The 21060-nt window shown below is 45.3% G+C and overlaps 1 protein-coding gene across 5 annotated transcripts; it reads right to left on the reverse strand.

Moving 5' to 3' along the window:
- Positions 1-450: 450 nt before the first annotated feature.
- Positions 451-20746, reverse strand: per1b (period circadian clock 1b). 5 transcript variants are annotated; one of them, XM_083789045.1, is made up of 19 exons: positions 20535-20746; positions 12842-13457; positions 11069-11322; positions 10807-10928; positions 10058-10259; positions 9448-9642; positions 9074-9152; positions 8872-8978; positions 8580-8733; positions 8075-8336; positions 7662-7930; positions 7250-7365; positions 6774-6920; positions 5614-5937; positions 4637-5448; positions 4111-4297; positions 3620-3836; positions 3007-3157; positions 451-2252 (listed from the first exon to the last, which is right to left on the reverse strand). In XM_083789045.1, exons 2-19 carry the CDS (start codon positions 13234-13236, stop codon positions 1977-1979), a joined length of 4269 nt encoding a protein of 1422 aa, XP_083645171.1. In that variant the 5' UTR covers positions 13237-13457; positions 20535-20746; the 3' UTR covers positions 451-1976. The 5 variants fall into 5 exon arrangements, with proteins under 5 accessions (XP_083645171.1, XP_083645167.1, XP_083645169.1 ...); XM_083789041.1 differs by having other exon boundaries at positions 4637-5937; XM_083789043.1 differs by lacking the exon at positions 20535-20746 and adding an exon at positions 15567-15794 and having other exon boundaries at positions 4637-5937.
- Between the last annotated feature and the right edge of the window lie 314 nt (positions 20747-21060).

Here is a 21060-nt window from a genome sequence, read left to right on the forward strand (position 1 = left end):
ATGTAATTAGTTACTTTACACCACTGCTTAATTGAAACCACAGAGACTATGTTTGAGAGCAAGCAAGTATGCTGCTGTTAGATTCTAGTGCCAAATGCCAATACATGTACAGGTTTATGTGCACAATCCAATCTTGATTGTAGTTGTTTTTTGTTTTGTTTTTAAATACAGGGATGCAGTAGGTACCACAAAAATACAAAGAAGGAGTTTGTTTATTAGCTAGTGGAAGAATTCAACTCGCAATACTTTGTAATCATGGTCATGGTCATCTTCATTATCATAATCACAATGTGCAGCGAAGTCAACTTTGCTGGTTTGCGCGTTCCGTCTAAATGAGGGGCATGCCTTTGTCTTTTTTAAGCTGTGGCGGTGACCACTCTGGGTAGAAACCACAGTGAGAGCCAGAGAAGACTGTGGTATGAATTTCTCTTCCTGCATTCCCCTATGGACACTTTCCCCCAGCCAGCTTATACTGTTGGAAAACAACAACCAACAAGTGGCCAAGATGTGATTTCAAAACACCATGGACTCCAACAAAACATAAAGGAAATGAAAACACCAGGCTTTAACATCCAGAAACATTTCATTTAATTTTATTGTCTTTTTTTTGGTTTTTTCTTGTACACAAAAGTTCACAAAAATATTTAGAAACGTGTCGCAGACACCACTGACGCCATAAAGCATATTTTACCACATGACCAAAACAGTGTCACAGAGAGTAAAGAGAGAGGCAAAAGGAAAATACTCTCAGTCTCTCAGTCCGTCTCCTTTCCCGACCTGGCACGCATCTCACCGATGCTGGCACCTCTCAACGGCGCAGAGGTTCTGTTCGGTTGCGCTCACGTACTTCTAATGCGAGCGATAAGCGATAATATCCATTGTCAGGCATGTCGTAAATCTTCCCAGGTGTGGTGACAACGTGACTCAAGTCGGCATCATACAGAGGTAATGCCCAGCCGAAGAGAAACGCTGACTGTCCATTCAGTCTGATCTCAAGTGACAACCACCTTGTCCAAGCAACCAATAGTCCATTCATAGGAATATGATTGTAATGTCACAAGACATAAGTCTCACAAGTCTCTTTTTCCGATTGTTTGACACATTGTTTTTCAAAATAGTCATTCAAGGTCAAAGATCCACCCTTTTGTTTGATCAGTTTTTCTTCTTCTTTTTACATACACAATACAATACCTTTCTTTCCAGGCATTCCTTCTCTTGCCATTTACAGTGGCAGCCAGTGGAGTAGAAAAATATACACGATGCTTACAAAATAAAGTCGACCTGCTTCTTAATGTACAGTGTATCTATACGGCGGACGTTGCTACTCCTTCCCCAAGCTGGAACGTGGAAAAAGTCATTGTGGGGAGAGGACAGCATCCAGATGAGTGTCACTACAACCAGATAACCTGGCTCACATTCAACAAGAGAAGAACGACCAGAGGTAGGTAGAGGACCTCCCCCAATGCACACTGAAAAGTGGATAACAGACTGTACAAATGACATTGTTCCCCTAGAAAGTACAGTACAAGCCCGAGCACATATCCACCTTCAATAAAGGTCACTTGACACAATAAATAGCAGCCTGTTGAACAAACTGTACAAATTAAATAATAGTCTGCTGCTGACATCATCTATACATATCTGTATATAGGTATGTGTTCATTGTGTTGACACGGAATGTGCACTTCTTGAGGGCGCCATCGGGGGAGAGAAACTCCTTCCCGAATATGTGTTAATTGTGTTGACACGGAATGTGCACTTCTTGAGGCCGCCATCGGGGGAGAGAAAGTCCTTCCCGAATATGTGTTCATTGTGTTGACAGAGAAACTCCTTCCCGAATCTTGCCGTTTCCAGTTATGGCATTTTCGAATGCGACATCTTCAAAAGAATGCGCATGAAAATACGCCTGTGGAAACCCACGGCGGTCGTGGGAAAGGTCACTAATACTGATGTCCTTTGATCTTTTGGCCGGCCTCTCAGCAGGGTTCACGGCTGACCTTGTCGCCAGCCGGCGAGGACCGTTCCTCGGGTGTCATTTCCTGGTCGCCGCTTTGTCTTTTGGCCCCTTGGCCACTGTGGGCTTCCTCCTCGTGGCCGTGGGCCTGGCGCATTGCCGCGTCGGAGGAGGACGGAGCGGTCTTCTTGGCGTCCAGAGTGGCGTCTATGACGCTGCACAGCTCCATCTCGTGGATCTCCATGTCAAAGGGGGTCCCTGCAGCCACGGCGGGGGGGGACTTGCATCCCGTACACGCCTGGAAGTCAGAGAAAGGAGAGGGGAGAGAGGTGAGCGGGTTAGTTGTGTGTAACCACATCAACCCTAGAGTCCCTATTCTTACCCAAAAAAGGGTAAGAAAGAAAGAAATAGCGGATCTACAAGCTCACAACGCGAGTTGTAGATCGGCTATTTTTTAAGAGATTTTATGTATAGGGGAAAAAAGGAGGGGGCCAAGTGCAGACCCCTGGGGGACCCCAGTTAACGAAGTATATCGACATATATCTGCATATCGACATCAATGCACGTCATTGTCTATTCACAACTTCGACATAAATATAGGCCATTTCCTTATTCGTAGATTTGTTCCTGGTTTCAAATTTCTCCAGTTATAATAATGATATTGAAAGTACCTAGTTGAAAGTAGTTCAAAGGAGCACTTTTAACCCACTTTTCTCTTTAAATAACTACTAACCTCACTAATACTCATTATGAGATGCTGACACCATTTCTACTCGCTCTGTGTCTCAGAGGAGGGCTATGGACAGTTTAGAAAGCTGCACGATACTGAACACTGTCGGGGTGAATAAAACACCAGACCAGTGGAGGGCAGTAATACGCCGTGCGACGTCCACACTGGCGTTAATACAAAAGCAGAAAGAAGAAGAAGTCACAGGACTAAACACATGCCAGATCACCAGAAAGGTACTCTCAGAACGAGACCGTTCAGACTACCAAGGGCAAGCTAATTAATCCCTTTACTAGCCAGTAAGTAAGTAGTCTTGCACACTTACAGAGACGTTGATGGTGCGGGGCAGGCGTCCGGTGCGGATCCAGGGGTGGACCTGGCTCAGCTCTTTCTTCTGCTCCTCTGTGAAGCGTGGCTGGTGCTTCTGCATGCTCCTCAGGGCCTCGCGGTCCTTGCGCAGCACTGCCTCCACATCCCTGTGTCACACAGAAGGGTGAGTGGTTGATTATATAATAAACAAAATGTCGATCACAATGCCAACCACGTTTTCCATAGTGACCCGGAGTCTTGCTATAGGGATGAAAACTCCTCTCAGATGTAGGATGTAGGTCTGTCAGTTATTACATAATCGCCTAATCACAATTATTTGAGGGAAAACCCCAATAATTGTTTTCCTAATCATCCTTTCCATGTAGAAAAATGTTCATATATTAAAAAAAAATTTTGGAAAACGCAGATCTACAAGCAAAATAAAGTGGGAATAGCTGATCTACAAGCTCAAGCAATAGTCTGGCCTGACAGTGCGTTGCGTGTTCGTGCCTCCCCCTGTCTCTCCCTCCCTATTTCCTGTCCATCTTCACTTAACAATCAATAAAGGCAGAAAAGCCTAAAACAAACCAAAAAGATGTAGTGGAGTAAAAAGGCGTGGCATGTCTCACCTGACTGGAAGCTGATAGGTCATCATGACCTTGTCGTCCGTGTTGGCCATCAGCAGCCAGATGGGATCCTGAAGGACACACTTGATGAACTGCTCCTCGCCAGAGTCCCCGCCGCTGCCCCCTGTGCTGACACTGCCCCCTGCTGTCTGCTTGCGGGAGTTCTCGGACGAGTCGATGCTGCCAAAGTATTTGCTGGTGTGGCTGCTCTGGCTGCTCCCTGGAAGGAGATGAAACAAACAGTGACGTTTAGATCCGGCTCAAAATAGTGGCAAGGTAAGCATTAAGCAGCATAACATTTTTTGCAATCTTTGAATACATATTTTACGTTTTTTTTAGAAGATTTAGAAGACGTTATCATACGTAGACCAAAGATATAATAACGAAGGAAGTAGGGAAGCGGCCGGGGGTAAGTAGGAAGTTATTCTGTGTGCATAGAGCCCATTGGTAAAACCAAGGTGTTAGTAACACGGCAGTGCTATATGTCTACGTACTGGTGCCACTGGTGCCCGAGGAGCTGCAGCCGTTGGAACCGGAGCCGGAGCCCGAGGAACCCGTCCCCGAGGAGCCGGACCTGGACCCGGCTGAGCCGGTGCCCGAGCGAGAGTCCTCCTGGAGCAGCAGGTCAAGCAGGTCGCTGGATGTGGACATGTCATCGTTGTTGGACTCGTTGGCCTCCCCCTGGTGGGAAACAAAGGAAGGAGAAAAGGTGAGAAGAAGCCCCGAAGAACACAACATTGGAGACGTAACACAAATAGAGCTTGCACTATTTAACAACAAAAAAACGTAGATGAACAAAAACTAAAGGAAATAAGTCACTTTCACCACTTAATATAGAGCACCAAAGTCTGACGTCAATATAGAGGTCCACAGGTTTGTGTATTTATTTATTTGTATTATAATCCCCGTAGGGGGATCTTAGATATTATTTTAACAGGAGTGAGTGAGTGATAAACAGAATAAGCACCAAAATCATGGCACAGCCTCTTTTGAAACAGAATACAGTATTTCTCTACTCACATTCTCGTTCTCCTTAGAGGTGTCCGTGGAGGTCCTCTGGTTGGCCCCTTGCGTGGCAGAAGGCGCGGTGGCTTGTTGCGCGGCGCCCAGCGCCGTGGTGCTCGGCGCCTCGTCCAGCTGGACCAGGTTGAGCGGGGAGGAGCAGCGTGACTGGAAGAGGGGCGACTCGGCGCCGTCGGCTGTCCTGTAGCCAGACCCTGGCGTGCTACAGCGGGACGCAGCGTTGGTGGCGGGAATGGGCACAGGATGGGTCGCGATGGGGGACATAGGTGTCAGGGTGGGCAGTGCGTGTCCGGGGTAGGGAAAGTTGGGGTTGTAGAAGTGTCCGTGGGCAGCGCCGGGCTGGACCATGGGCTGGACCATGGGCTGGACCATTGGCTGGACCATGGGCTGGGTTATGGGTTGGGCCATGGGCTGGGCCATGGGCCCGCCCATCTGGGGGAACATGTAATTGGGCAGCACCACCATCATGGGGAAGCGTGTCGGGTCTGGCAATTGCATGTGCTGAGATAGAGGCGGGTATATGGGGTACATGGAAAGCATGCCCGTGGGGATGGGAACGGAGGGCATGCTGGCCTGGGAGCCCACAGAGGTGGGCCACGAGGACGACGTGGTGGGCGTGCCCACGGTGAGCGGCAGAGGCTGGGAATGAACGGCGCTGGCGGCCAGGCTGCTGCTCAGCCCCATGGAGCTGTGCTGGTCCGATGTCTCCTGGTGCTTGAGCCTCTTGACTCCGCGGCTGCGCCTGTGACCACCTGTACTGCTGCCGCCGGCCACCCTGGCACCGGGGTAGTCGCGGGAGCACCGCACGCCTGGGAAAGACACACCACAGAAAGACCGGGCGTCACACGGATGCAACGCGCCAGCTTCCCACTGCTCTGTAACTGTTTGGGCGAGCGCCGCATGCGCGGACCGTTTGCGTGTGTTGTGTGTGGTGGCGGTGTTGTTGCGTGGTGAGAGCCCCTTATTGTCCCTACCTCTGGCTAGAGGGTTGGAGGGTGTGGTCTGGCAGTGCACGGTGGAGGAGGCGGTCGGGTCGAAGACGCGCAGCTTGCTGAGGTCCTTGAAGCGGTCCAGGAAGGCCTGCTCCTCCTGCTGGGTGTGGGCCGACAGTACCTCCTTCGTCAGGCCCAGGCGGCTCGATCCGCCGCCCGCCACGCTCCTCCATCCCCCGTCCCTCTCTGGCTTGGGAGCCGAGGAGGGGGACTGAGGGGGCGGTGGGCGAGGAGCAGGCGGAGCGGGGGTGACCGCCACACTGGGAGCCTGCGTGGGCGTCGGAGGGGCCTCCTCCATGATGATGTCTGCATGGAATAAAGAAAAATAAAATGTCAAAAGACTGAAAATGTAATGATGATGTTTTAAGGCCGACCCAGCTCAAGAAATCATGACATTTCTGAGACCATTCATGTTTCTGGAAGATGCTTCTAAACTTGTATTCTATTGCTAGTTTGATCACTTAAAATACTTAATTTCATCTTAAAATAACTAATGACTGAATATAGCCAATCTACAAGCTCACAACACGTCGTGCTGCGATGTGTTGTGAGCTTGTAGATCTGCTATTTTCGGTGCGCAGCATGCTTTCACAGAAGACACGCTGGCTTCTATGGAATCCAAATGATCGATACTGCAATATAGAAATACTCTGTTACAAGTAAACGTCTGGAATTCAAAATGTAATTGGTTACATTAGGTATTGGCATAAAAGTTTACTTGAAGTACCAAAAGTAAAAGTACTCATTGTGCAGAATGTCCCATTTCACAAGTTTTCAAATGTATCAAAATCTTTTGAAAATAGCAGATCTACAAGCTCACAATGCTGATATGTATATAGGGCTGAGGTGGGTAATGCATGTTTTGTAATATTAATCAAAATCTATAAAGTAACTACGGTAGTAACTCAAATAATTGTAGTGGAGCAAAAGTACAATGTTTGCCTCTGAGATGTAGTGGAGTAGAAGTATTGAAAAATTGGAAATACTTAAGTGAAGTACAAATAAATACCTAAAACTGTACAGTGTACTTGAGCAAATGTACTTTCACACCACTGACAATTACAAGTGACTAAATTTAGCGGTGTAGGCGTTTCACACTACAGGAGTAGAAAGAAGGAGGTGTGCTGAGCGTTGTTGCACACCTGATTCCAGAGGCTTCTTGTCTCCCACATGAACGATGGTACTGCTGAAACTGCACTGCGAGGTCACGGAGACCTCGCTCTCCGCCTTGCTGGCCATGAGAGGAGGCAGCGGCGACGGCTCCCGCACTAGGCTCACCCGCCCTGTGCCTGCAGAAAGTCATACGGCCAGCTCAAGTTAATAAAAAAAAAAACTAAACTCATTGTCTGTGTTGCGTTCACACGGGCAGATTAAATGATGCAGTCTACCATTAATTGTCAATGGAAGCCAGCGAGACGTGGCTATGACGGGTGAAGCTGCCGCAAATCATGCTGTGATGCATTTTTTTGCATCGATCGTTTCATCTGCTGGTCTGAACGCACCATTTGTCTTCTTTCTTATGTTTGTCCCCGTAGACTATGCTGACTTGTATCTGTGTGAAATTTCACACTAGAGTTTTTCCCCCTCCATATTTGAAAGATGTAAGAATAGAATGTACCTTTGTGATACTTTTTGGTGCCACTGGATGGTTTGTCATCGTCAGAGGTGGAGGTGCCGGAGGAGGAGCCACACTTCCTCTTGACTGTGTTAGGAATGTTACAGCCCTCCAAGTACCTGGAAGCACACCCAAGTTGAATACTTTATTAACAGGTACAGGGAAGTACAATACAATACAAGGTCTGCTAAAAGATTGAAACCAGAAAAGCCTTTCGGCTTGTTCCCGTACTCAATTCAATACAAATATTTGATTAATAATCTATCCTTAATTTGGCCATTGTAAGGATTAATCAATACAATAATAACCGTTAAGAAAATAATTGATTCCCTACAACATTTATATTATTCTATCTCAGGTTGTGCATTTAGCCATGTAACCCTGTCATCTGAACCAGTGTGCCAACCAGCCTTACCTTATGATACTGTCCAGACAGTTGATCTGCTGGTAGGAGTAGCCAGTAGGAGCCTCCTTTGGCATGAACAGTGCAGGGATCAGGTCTTTGGGCGGACAGGGCATGTCAGGTTGAGCTCTGACTGGAGCACTCCTGATGGTTCTGAGGCCATTTGCTGTACCTGTGTTGGCGTGTTTTCTGAGTGGTGGGCGGTTGCGTGACTCAATGAAGACCTGTTGCCCGTTTGTCTTGACCATGTGAACGTCCTTACAAATCTGCTGGAACGTCATCTGCAACAAGCACAGCACAATTCAAGAGTCAAGACACGTTTCCATTCAACAAACCTTTTCTGGTATGTGGCTAACAGTCACACAAGCAGCATTGGCAAAAAGATGATGTGACATGATGTATGCATAGAAGCTACTAACACTCACAGGTTTGTGTGAGGCGACCCTGACGATGGCATCCTCCATAGTCGGGCTGTTGCTGTCGCTGGACGAGGCGCTGAGGTGCTGTTGGTGCGAGCAGCGTGAGCCGCGGGACGCGTTGGAGCCCAGCGAGCTGTAGCCCTGCGAGCTGTTGCTGTGCACCGGCTGCACCAGAAGGCGGTGGATCCGCTCGCTCAGCTCGGCGATCTTCGGCGTGGTGACTCGACTCTCGTAGCCCGTGGTGAAAACGTCCTCGTTCAGCGGGCTCCTGGAGAGGCAAGACGGAGGGAGAGAGGTGGGTGATGATTACTAAGGGCGAAAGCATCCTTGACCACAAACGTATGGTGTATGTGTTTTTTGAAAGTTTAAATGACAGTGTGTGTGTGTGTGTGTGTGTGTATGATGACCCATCTGCACATATGTGCATACACATAATTTCCACCACGGAAAGAATTTTAATTTCAGAGAGGTTGTGTGTTTATTTTCACAGCAGTGAGGGAGCGGAGCTTACGTCCGGACTTTGTGACGCCCTACGATAAACGCCACCTTCCGGCTCCAGGGGTTGACAAAGGACGACCAGCTGGTGTCGATGGTCAGGTACTCGCCGTTGCGGGCGCACATCCTCAGAGGTGAGTGGTCAAACGGCTGGCCTGCAAACTGCAGAACTGAGATGACAAGATGAGGCGACACAGAGAGAACGTTAAATTGAGTGTAAGAGAGCAGTGCAGTACAGCGGAGGGAGGGCTCCTGTCACATCACCTCTCAGTAGAGCAGACAAAAATAAAAGACTAAATAAGACTTACTCTTCTTGTGAATGGCCACCATCACAGGTCTGTCCTCAGGGTGGATGTAGAGCAGAATGGGGGTTCCTATGAGGTCCTGAGGTAGGTAGCCCAACAGTGGCACCGCTCTGTGTACACATCATACAAGTACAATGTTATTACAAATACAGTGGAATGTTGTTGTTGTGTAAAAGCAACAGGCTGGTCGATTGGGAGTACTGACCTCTCGTCAACTTCCTGAAAGACGCAGCTGGGCAAGTGGCTGGTGGTGAAGATCCTCTTGTCTGTTGGGATACGGGGCGCTAGCAGGGACACAATCAACTGTTAATTCTTCCCACTGACATAAATGACATGCCTAAAACAGGGATGCCAAAAATCTCACTCATTTGATTTAAACTGATCCTATTTTCCTATCCTTTACAAATTGCATTTAGAAACTGGGAAACGCTAATCACTGCCTTAGCCTCTGTTATGACAGCATCTTATAGAGAGACACAAACACTAGTCTGAACATTGACAAACACGCTCGGCCATTGTCTACTGAGCTATCAGAGCGGCTGTCAACACAACATCGTGCTTCTTTCGAAGTGTTCTTACCTTCGTATCCAGAGTGGACCTTCTCTGCGATGAGCAGGCAGCAGGGCTGCGGCTCAGCCGCGTCAGATTCTCTGATGGTCAGCTGGTAGGGCGTGAGGCGAAAAGGGTAGTAGCGCAGGTCACTGCCTTGTGCCCGGTCTGTGCTGATGCGACAGAACATGGACTTTTCTTGGGTGCAGTCCATTGGAGGGGAGACTGGAGGCGGAGGGGGGAAAGGGCGTCGACATGATTAGTACACAGCAAAATCCAGTGTTCAGTTAACCACATGAACCCTATCCTGGGGTGAACACATGCCGCAAATATAGCCAATCTACTTGAAGAGATTTTGTGTATCGGGAGGGATAGCCCATTTAAACCTAAGGATGATTCTAAAAGCGCCTTCTAAATGAGGCCAGTTGTACCGGGCACCACGCCGGAGGCAAGTATAGACCACTCTGGGACTCCAGTCAACAATATGCATATATATATACACGAGTTAAATTGTTAAATCTACTAAGTAAATATTTTCACTTTGTTCAGATAAGGACTAAACCCAGACGTAATGGACCTTTCAATTTACCATAACCCCCTTTGCTCCTCCCAGTCACCCCCAAACATTGTGCTTTCTCACCAGAGCCGATGCAGGTGGCCCAGGCGGGGAGGCGGCAGGGTGCCGTGCCACTGTAGAAGGTGCTCACGTCCTGGGGAGCCAGCAGCTCAGAGAAGACCGTGCCTTGGAGGCGCTCAGGTTTACAGCCCAGCAGGTATGACCCCTGGGGTGATATGTACACCACTTTCCCCGTCACGAAGGACACGGCCATGGAGAACGTGTCCTGGATAAGGAGACAGGGGGGGTGATGTTTAGTTGCCAAGACAAAAATACCACGATGCATTGTGACCTTGTAGATCTGCTTTTGAAAAGGTATAAGTGGAAATTGGAATGGAATGATTATGCAAAAGTGTTGCGAATAGCCCAAATAATAATTTATGAAATAAGTGCCTAACTATTCAATGTGATTTTAGAAAATGGGGGGCTTTTAGTGTTGAGTATATCATGGTAGAATTACACATTCAATTTTGTAAAATGTTGTTCCTTTGGCATAATTTGTTCTGTGCCATGACAGGCCTGGTATCTATTGTTTTAGGTACAGCTTAGTCCCGTAACACGTGCAAGTTCCTGCCGTATCTTTGTAAATAGCTACAGTGTGTTCCCTCACTGTTTTCCTCAGATAACTACTCTTTACTCTTGTTTGATATATATGTTTCCATATATTTCCCATACGGCACAGCCACTAGGTGGTGGAGTTGAGTTGCTTTAACCAAATCAACCTCTATTCTGGGCACACATTCTTCAAAAATATCCCTGGGTTGATAACTTACAGTGTTTTTGAGGGTGTATTCAGAGGTGATGTTGTCCAGCTCCTCATGAGTGAAGGTGGAGAGGTCTAAGCTGCAGCCATGACATTCCTCCACACTCCATTGGTGATAATACTCCTGGTTGGCTGGAGAAGAAGTAGTATACACCATCAGTCTTAAGCTCTATTTTATACAGTATACATTAATTAGCATCAAGTAACCCTGATTCCTATAGTTGAAGTAAGGTGAGCCTTGTTGAATAACCGTTTAGACAAAGCATTCTCACCTCGGACTTGCTTGACACAGTTGAGAGCATACTTGAGGGCATCCAGGGTGCTGGAGTGGCTCTTGCCCCTGCGCTCGGCAGGCAGGCGGATCTTGAGCTCCTTCAGGGCCTTCATGAGCTCCTTCTGGGTCCGGACGCGGGCCGACTGGTCACTGCTGCAGCCCGAGGTGGACGGGGGGTCCCGCTCTGAGCTGGTGGACAGCAGGCTGTAGGCTAGAGAGCCACTGGGCGGCGAGAGACTCTGGGAGTTGGAGCTGGGAAGAAGAGGGTCAGTGTTGTAAACATACAGTACATGCAACTACACAGAGGAGTGGATGTCAAACTTTTACATTTTATACACGCCCAACATGACTCAAGAGGTCAGAAGTGTTACCTCAGAGTTACAGACCTACAAGGTTCTATTCGGAGCCCCCTCAAGGAGCCCTGAGAGTCTCTAGACCGAGCTTTGAGAACGCCTGACCCAGAGGATGAATTTAGGGGGATTGACCTAAAATGACCTATTTTAACACTGGAATATAATCATATTTAGACAATTGCATTATGAAGTTTTTGTTTAAGTGTCAGCCTCAGCGGATTAATCATTAACTAATGCCTCCCGAATTATGCAATTATACAAAGCCTCTCTGGTTTTATGTTATATTTCATACCCCTTTGGTTTAGTCTGCAAGTTGATATCATAGAAAAGTCATAGCCATAGATTGTAAAACAATCTTTGATATAATTAACATATCAAAGATATTAACATATTAACAACCAACTCCATACATTAACATATTCACAAAACAACCAAATCCAAAAACTAAAAAGAAACTAATTACAGAAAACACCCGAAAAAGGAAGGGGGGGTTGCAGTATTTGAAGCTTTGAATAAGCTCTGCAAAAGGGTCCCACATACCTATTTAAACACTAGTTCCTCATTATGTAATCCTTGATATCTCAGAGAGCAGCTGTCAGAGCAGTCGGACTGAAGCTTTTGTAAGGCTGATAGAAATCCATCCATTGAAAGCTATAATTGTATCAACATCAATTTATTTTGGGTGAAAGGGTTACAACATCGCCAGCTCCTACGTGGTAGTAGACGTGGTAGCCGTACGTGGTAGTCTTCATAAGTCATAGGATTTCAACAATAAGCTAAAGTAATTCCCTTTCCCGTGGAAATGTACTGGGTACTTGTGATTAATGAGAGGCCAGTAATATCCATAGTCACCTAAATGAATTCATGACATTTACATACTAATTATAATATGTTATCAATTAGGCGGGCTCGTGATGTTTTTCTTTCTTTTTTAAATCAACATCCAATCTAAACCAACTAATTTCAATTCCACATTATTATGAGAGATTTTTATAAATTGGGTGATCTTATAAAACGCTGGTTAGATTTCTGTAAATGGACATGGCATGGATTTGTCTGTGTATCGATGGTTGCTTAGTAACTGAGGTGAAGTTCGTAAGCCATCGTGATGCGTGTTTTGCCATGTGAGTGGTCTGAGGGAGAGGGCATATTTTCTCAGCAGGCGCATGAAGTCACTGGGAGGTGAAGTGAGGTGCCATTAACTTTCTCCGGGTGACGTTACATAAGAGGATTATAACACCAAAACTGCCATTTTTGTGACTCCTTTGTGCTGGCTTAACCAAATGAACCCAAGTGTCCCTATTCTGTTATGAGCGAGAGAGACAGAGTGAAAGGGAAAGAAAGGGAGTGAGAGAGATTCTTCCTTGTATGTGCACTTCATTTTCCTTCAACCGAATCTGCCATGCATTCTTTCTTACCTCTTGTTGCTCAGCATCATGGCAGAGTCCTTGCTCCTTGAGGAGCTGTGTGTGGACTGGTGCCCGTGGGACCTGTTCTCCCCAGAGTCGTTCCCGCTGGAGAGGCCGTCTGTATCATCTGAGGTAGGCCCCCTCTGGTCCCCGGACGAGCCTCGGGAACCAGATGCTCCGCTGGGAGATGAACTTCTTGCTCCCGCTCCTCCTCCATGTTCCAGTTTGGCAATGATGGAGCCTGGCTGGCCGCCGATGTTCGGCGAGTCGGATCCTCCCGAGCTGGCTTCTTTGTCATTCTCTTTCTCATCTGCCCTCGTCACTCGGCCCCGCGTGTTGCTGCTAGGGGCCGATTTTGAGTTCTCATAACTCATACTTTTAGACAAGGAGGACGCCAACATCATCAATATCAGATCTACTTTCACTTTTTAGGTGGGAATGCTATGTCTACACAGGCCTGTCATAATTGCTAAAATCACAACAACCCTCCGTTGAGGGTTCTCGGACGGTGCTGTCTTTCAAGAACAAATCCTCCAAATAAAAATGCTTCTAGGTAAAAGTATCACTGGTGGCTTCCAAAGTGATGTGCTGAAAGGAGGTGATTTTCTGCAGATGAAACAGTCACCTGGTGGGAGAGAAAAAGAGAAGAGCAAATCATGCTTCTGCACACAGTTCTAAGAGTGGTTGTTGACATGATTACATGCAATGCTTCCTGTGGATCAAAGATAATTATTAATAAAAATAGCCCAAGTTTTTTATCACAGTAGAATGTCCAGGCAGCCCCTCCCCCTAGCTGTTTTCTGCATGTTTAACAAGCTATATCCATCTTTGTCTTGATATATTTATTTTCATTGCAATAAAAACAGATAGTTCCTCTTAAATTGAGTAAACATCTAGCATAATAGCAAAACATAGCAATAGCTGCAAGTACACACTCAGAGCCTCTGCCTTGATACTTGGCAAGTCTTAGTTTGGCACCTAATGGAAGTCTGTGCTAACACATGCACGCTTGCCGCCCAACTGTTAGACCTTTATTCACATGTCTAGTAAAAAGAAACAGTCCTCACGAGGACAGACAAAATGACAATCCGATCCCTCAGTCGTCACTTGCATGATGCAGCAAGTGCATATGTATAAATCTGAATTTGTATATCTGTTAACTTAGTCATCATAGGTAAGTCCCCTTGTATTACGAGCCTACAGGGGGAAGGGGAGGGACCATACATTTTTGGATCTTTAATGAAGACAATGCACACTTAGCACATATCTTGCCCTGTGTGTGAGGCGGAGCTCCGAGAAAGAGATGGCCAAGTATGGCTACAGTAGGCAAGCTGTGAGTAGGCATCACGACAGACTGCCATCCATGCATACTTCCATGATGGGCCGCCAGAGACTGATAGGGCCAATGGGCTGGAAGGCACTGAGGCATGCCTGCTCATGCAAATAGAATACGTGTGATATGCTATCCAGCTAGCTAACAATCCACACAGTCATCTATCTATATGGCCTAATCTGGTCCACCCATGCATGGAACAGACAGCAATGGCTCCTCTGTCCTCTCCCACATTCACAGGAAACTAAAAACCAATCCATGCACTCTGTCTATACAAACAAAACACTGTCACCTTCTAATCAAGAACTAACACGAGGGCCATTGTGTAGCAGGAAAAAAACCTACTATATTTATAATATACACACAATATACCCAACCCACGTCACATACGTCACTGTGTAATGTCTAGCGTCTGTCTGTTTATTTTATTTGACCTCATCTATACCTACCTATCAAGCTTTTCACGCCTACTGTCGACTGTCGTCGCCGCTTACGACACATGCATTTCCACACAGGGATCATTAAAGGTTTATCTTATCGTATTTAAATTTAAACACGGATGTTTTTTCATCCACTGCACATACATCTCTAGGCTCTGGCCCCAATGCTGGTGAGGCCACAGGACAGGTCTATTATACTGGCCATTAGAGCAGTGGTTCTTATTATTTGCATCCCCCCCCCCCAAACACACACCCTGACAAGCACTTTCAATTGTAGGAGTTGAGGCTTTACATTTAGTTTGGCTCTGTTCCACAGATGTGAAAATAGCCACTCAAACTCACAATCTGCAACGCCAACACAAGGCATTGTGGGCTTGTAGTCTAGATAACAATATATATCACATTCACAATATGATGATGATGTTATAAGTATTTCATCTATCATCTGGGACTGGGGTCCCCCCCCCCATCTGTTGTCATATGACTTGCAATTACACAAATTATGTTACGACTTCAACACAAGACCGTCTTTTTGAAAGCACGTACTGCAGCAATGAGGCCGGGTTAAACTGCGTGGTGGCAGGCAGTGTTACTTCAGAAGGGAATGTCCACTATACGGGCCTAACTAGTACTATTACTAATCTATGACTAATGAACATCCCAATTTATATTAATTTTAAGAAACATTAAGACAAATCGACTCACAAACTATTAAAGCAGTCAATTAATAATAATAATTGTGATCATGACTTGACTCGAGTCACGGACACAGAGATAATCGCATTTCACAGTGGATCGCTCCTTTCCTGACATCTCTTCTCTAACGCCACTGGCCATTCATTTATTTTACACAACCACACATTGTATTCTCATACAAATCGAATAATGCCATAAAAAAACACATATTTGTGTTGTTTAGCTGCATCATAATTCCCTACCAATGTGTGCAGAAGAAGTTCGCCTGGTTGTAGTGAAGTGTCGTGGCCCGGGCTTCAGCATAAACACAGACAGACTAGTAGCACTCCGCTTTTTCTCGTCATTATTCCGTATTAAAACACAATCCTTTCCAGTAACAACGTTGTTCCTCTACGTAGGCCTACGTGATTTTAAATTATACCTTCGAATCTCGATAATGAAAAGAAAGTCCGTTTCACTGTTGCTGCCAATGCTGCGGCGCAAGATAGCGCAACTGCTTTGAACATGTCATTGTGTGCGGCAGACACACATTGGCAGTGTTGCCAGATTGTGTGAGAGAGAAACAAGCGACCAGGTCTATGAAAACAAGCCCAAAGGAAGGGCACAGTGAAGTGATCGCTTCTTTTCTATACAGTGTGCAAGTATATGTAAAATGCTGTACATATAATATAGGCTGTTTAAAATAGATCTGCTATTAAAAAAACATCTTGAAGGATTTTTTTTAAAGAATATTCTTTAAACAACACAATTTATTTCAGATGGCCTGGGAGAGGTCCGCAGACAAATATATATTAATTTGGGCGGTCCTTGACTTGAAAATGTAATCTTGGTTTAAACAACATTAGGGAAGAAGCACCCCCAAAAAACCGCAACTACAAATATTTACAAGCAACTTCACAGGAAAAACAAGCCCAAAGTCGCTTATAATAAGCTGACATGGCAACACTGACACACGGTACTGTATGTACTATGTACGTACAGAAAGCATCAGGCACGTGTACGCGGCTGTGCTTTCCGCAAGCCTCGCCCGCCGCCCATTGGCCGACGTGCCGGGCCAATGACAGGCACGTAAGTCGTCCTCTGCTCCCATTGGACCGCGAAGTGGAACACTGGAACGCAAGGCAGTGCAGGAGACTGCATGCTTGTGCTTTGCATTGTGTCTTGTGTCAGTGGTGGTGCGACATACTCAAATCCAACACGGGCTGTGCTTATAACCACGCCCCCGGCCAAGTTAAGTTTACTGAGATAGTGGGTGTGTAGACTGTACTGTATATAGGGGGCTGATCCTAGCTGTAGTAGTGTGTGTTGTGTGTATGTGCGGCGTGCCTACGCATAGAACTGTACATGATGTACTGTACTGTACTGTACTTACCGGCACTCAACATGTCATGTCATGAAGACAAAGGTCCCACGCAATTACCGTGGGATGAGTAAGTAGGCTTTTAGCTCTACTTCGCTAGGGTCAACATTCAATACTCAATTAGAGTTTAGTTCATACTTTTTTGTTTGCATATCCTATAAACAAGGAAATTAAAATAAAATGCATAGCACTCCATGAATGGATGCATTTCATCGATTGATTGATTTAATCCTTTATCAACAGTTTGCAAATAGTATCTAGTTTACAATGCATGAATGATTCAGGGGCTTTTTAAAGGAGATGACACAATGTATACATGTATACTATTGCATGTCTGATATCTGCTGCCAAGTGCTGCCTCACTTGCACAAGACTGTGATAGTATGCCTGCCCCCCCTTAATTTTGGCATGCACCAATTTTATATTGCTGTGCTGTATGTGACTATTACCTATTTTCTTTCTCTAGTAGTCTAATAAAATAGGTAGAAATAATTTCACCAACTCTTACACGTGTTCTAGTGTAAACCTAGTGTAAACGTAACACGTGAAGTTGAATTTGGGATGTTGGCACAGAGTAATGCCAGTACATTTTTGGTGAATGGCCCGACTGGATTAGCAAGTTGTTAAGTTAAACACAGAGGTCTAGCGCGGGCATAAAAGCACACCCCAGACAGTTTTTAAGTTGCTTGATTCAGTAGGCTATTTAGAACTTCAAACTCCAATTAACCATGATATAGATTCATCGAAAACACTCATCCTTGGTTCTTGTGGCTGATATTGTCCTTCTAATGCGTGAGAAGAACTTACTTTTTTCATTTAGGCCTATTTCATTTTTTCATTATTACTTGCGAAAGCAGAGCGCGCAAGTACTGCAATTGGCTGGGTATGTATGTCTATGTATGTGTATGTGTGTGTATGTTTATGTGTGTGTGTGTGTGTGTGTGTGTGTGTGTGTGTGTGTGTGTGTGTGTGTGTGTGTGTGTGTGTGTGTGTGTGTGTGTGTGTGTGTGTGTTCTATCTATGTTCCTCTTATCTCTACTTCCTTTCCTCTTTCACCCTGAGGAGGTAACTAATGTATGTTGGTTGATTGGTTGGCCGATAATTAATGAAAGAAATGATAATGTCTTATAAAATGAAAATATCAAATATCTAAATTACGGAATCAAGCAACTTAAAAACTGTTTGAAAGTGAAATATCCCTTTTAAAGGCAGGTTATTTAATTGGATTGTGGGGAGTGATGGAGGATTTTTTGTTTATATTTTTGGGGATTTTCTGCTTTTCTGGGCTCTCTTGGGCGGGAGGAGCAGAACAAAGGCTCTACGTCCTCCCGGTGTGGGCTCCTCACTGGCAGGTGATCGATAGTAGGATGCAACAGCAGGTAAAAAGCCAGGCTCTGGACTGGGGCCCTGCCCAGGCTCTGTACAGGGCCCAAATTAGCCAATTGATCACACCTGATCACCCCTATAGATCTCCATATATGGAGCTGACCTGTTCTGACATCACAATAATGTTCTGACATCTGCATAGACTCCATATTTGGGCATGCCTGTCAAATAACTCCATAAAGGGACACAGAATAACTGGGTGGGGCATTCATTTCCAACTTGCATCATTCCAAGTAGGCCAGTGCCCAATGGGCACCGCTCTAGTTTTCTTAATTGTACAATGATTAGCAAAAATCTGTGCCAATCTACACAATTTAGCTCACTAAGCTCAGTCATGAGCATGTAGATCTGTGTGAAAGTACGATGACACCTAAATTTAGCTCTGGTGTCAATGAGATGAAAATTGCGCCCTCATGATTAGCCTATAGAAAGAAATACCAAGTTCCAAGTTCATCAAAGAGATTTTTATATGCTGACTGGCTATCCAGCCTTCATCAGTGTGACACACATCACCTTTCTTACAATGTTAAAACAAAGTGCCAATATATAGCCTAATCTATTGTACGATAAATAATAGACTGCAAGCCAAAAACCCTTACATTATAGTGTAACAGTATACAGTAGCATCATAGGGCTGGGTCACACAAGATGTCCTCTACTGAACTCTCTGGCTGTCTCCCCTGGCTCCTCTTTTATCCCAAGCTAACCTTGTTTTCTTTCCAGTATTTTCTCTTGGGGAAAATGAGGTCAACTAGAATTTTGGCTGGCAATTAAGTGTGTGTACAACCTCTATGCAGCAAGTAAAAATGCAAGTAGTATTCTTGTAGCTACTGTAAAACAAGCACATAACCCAGGCTTACTGTAAAGAGTCATGGCTGTAAAACGAACAAAGGATAGGCATCGTTTTGTCAGTATCAATGCACAAACAGACACAATGCTCACATTTCAACATACCACTGGGAATGAGTGTTTCCTCTGTCTATAATGTATTTTAATGTAGGCCTACTGCCACATCTCTTTAATGAGACAAGCTGAGTCAGTCCCAGACATGTGAACCTGTAGTGTGCAACTGTGCATGCAGCACACCCCAGTGGCACCATTGCCTTTCCTCTGACTAATTTCTTGTATTGTGGTACTCTGCTGCTGTGGCCTGGTGTGACCTTGATCCAGGAAGTGTACAATAAATGCTTCTGAAATCATGCCCAAAAGGCACTCTCCTATAAGCGACTCATTGAATGAGTCATATGGAAAATTACACAAAAAATTCAGATTATTGATATCCTCCAGAAGTAAGGACAGTGTGTGATGCTGCATGTATAGGCCACGGACAGCCTGTAACCCTGTATACAGGTGCAGAGATTAAATAGGGGGGTGGGAGCATTAGGAACTAAATTCCTTGGTGCAGGTTTTTGAGTTTATAGGTGCTTTAGTTCTTGGGGTTCCAACTCCCGGTAGATTCTAGGACCAAAAGTTCAAAACTCAACTTTTGACTGTACTGTTTTTTATTCTAGTTTATTTTGCTAGCTTTAGTTATAATAATCATTTCTTCTTCTGTTTTCTACATGAATATAACCACATTATAACCATATAAAATAAAATGGGAGTTAAATGCTGCATTTTGTAAAAATGGCAAAATATGACTCCTAACGTCATTGAAGTGGGACTCATAAAATGTCCCTGGGACTCATCTAAAAGACCATCCCTGCATCGCAGGACTCATTACATTGAAAACCTATTTATGTGACTATAGCAAATACAAAAAAAGTGTACCAGCCTCTCAGGTGCAGTGACTGGTTTGCCATAACATTTCAAAGGATGATATCTGATGAAATGCCCAATTCAGTACACAAGTGAGAGTGTAATACATACCCGAGAACAATAACAATGTGGGTCATTCACCAAGGACAGAATACAATGAGCATTCTTGCAAGCAAAGTTCAAAGGCCTATAGAGGGTTTAATGATGCATCACCATATAACATGGGGAGCACAAATCCTGTCTTCATGAAAATAGATACTAACTAGTAATGAACTAGAGGTAATGAGGTAAACTAAACAAGCTGACACACAAGTACAAGTGCAGCCCCTAGTGGATAAAAATATAAGTCAGACTATCGATGCCGGTACTTACTAACTGTTAGACGCTCTTTAATGTCATAGGACTATTGCCAATGCCAACCATAAACCACTAAAATGCAGAAGGCAAATCTCATATGTTTGCAAATGTTCGATGACAAATAGGCCTACCGGCCCTACCCTAACAACACCATGCATGCGGTCACCACCACATGACAGTATACTGTCACAGCAATCTTTGGTCACCATCTCTTGAACGGTCCTATAGCCTTGGATCAGGCTATCATATATATACCTTTTCATAATCGATTCTGACATTTGCATATCTATAAATAGAATATAGAAATCTAGAAATAGATGAAAGCGAACAGTCAGCAATCACACATCCATTCGCCCAGCCATTGTTCCTTACCGTTATGTTTCGGAAATGTGAACGATCAAGCACTTTGTTGATGTCCCACGAAATATAATTCAAGTTAAATGAATGCAATATCCAGGAATAATTGGGTGGTGTAAAACAGCATAGACTTCAATAAAGCTCCACTTGAGTCCGTAGTACTGTGGTGTCGTGTCGTGTCGTGCCGGTCGGTCTCTGTGTCTGTGTTCAGTATGTGTTCCTTCTACTTCAGGGGATACATTTGTGTTCAAAAGAACATAGGCTACAACTAGTACCCGGTGTACACAGTCACACGCAGGGATACACGTGTGTGCATGTGTACGAACCAGGACGGAGCGAAGCAAGGGACCCGATTGGACAGCGGTGGGAGACTTGTTTTGCCTGTGCCGCGCCCACGGCGTTTTGATTGGTTGGTATTAAAACAGCACGCGGCTTCAGAGATCACGTTGTGTAGTGGCTGTTCCTGAACCCAACACACACTACTAGAGCACAGTGGGTGTGGTGTGCGTTGCGAGAGAGAGTCCCGTAATACTCGTACAAC

This window comes from Protomyctophum parallelum, assembly GCF_964188405.1.
Source record: "Protomyctophum parallelum genome assembly, chromosome: 18".
Classification (NCBI taxonomy): Eukaryota; Metazoa; Chordata; class Actinopteri; order Myctophiformes; family Myctophidae; genus Protomyctophum; species Protomyctophum parallelum.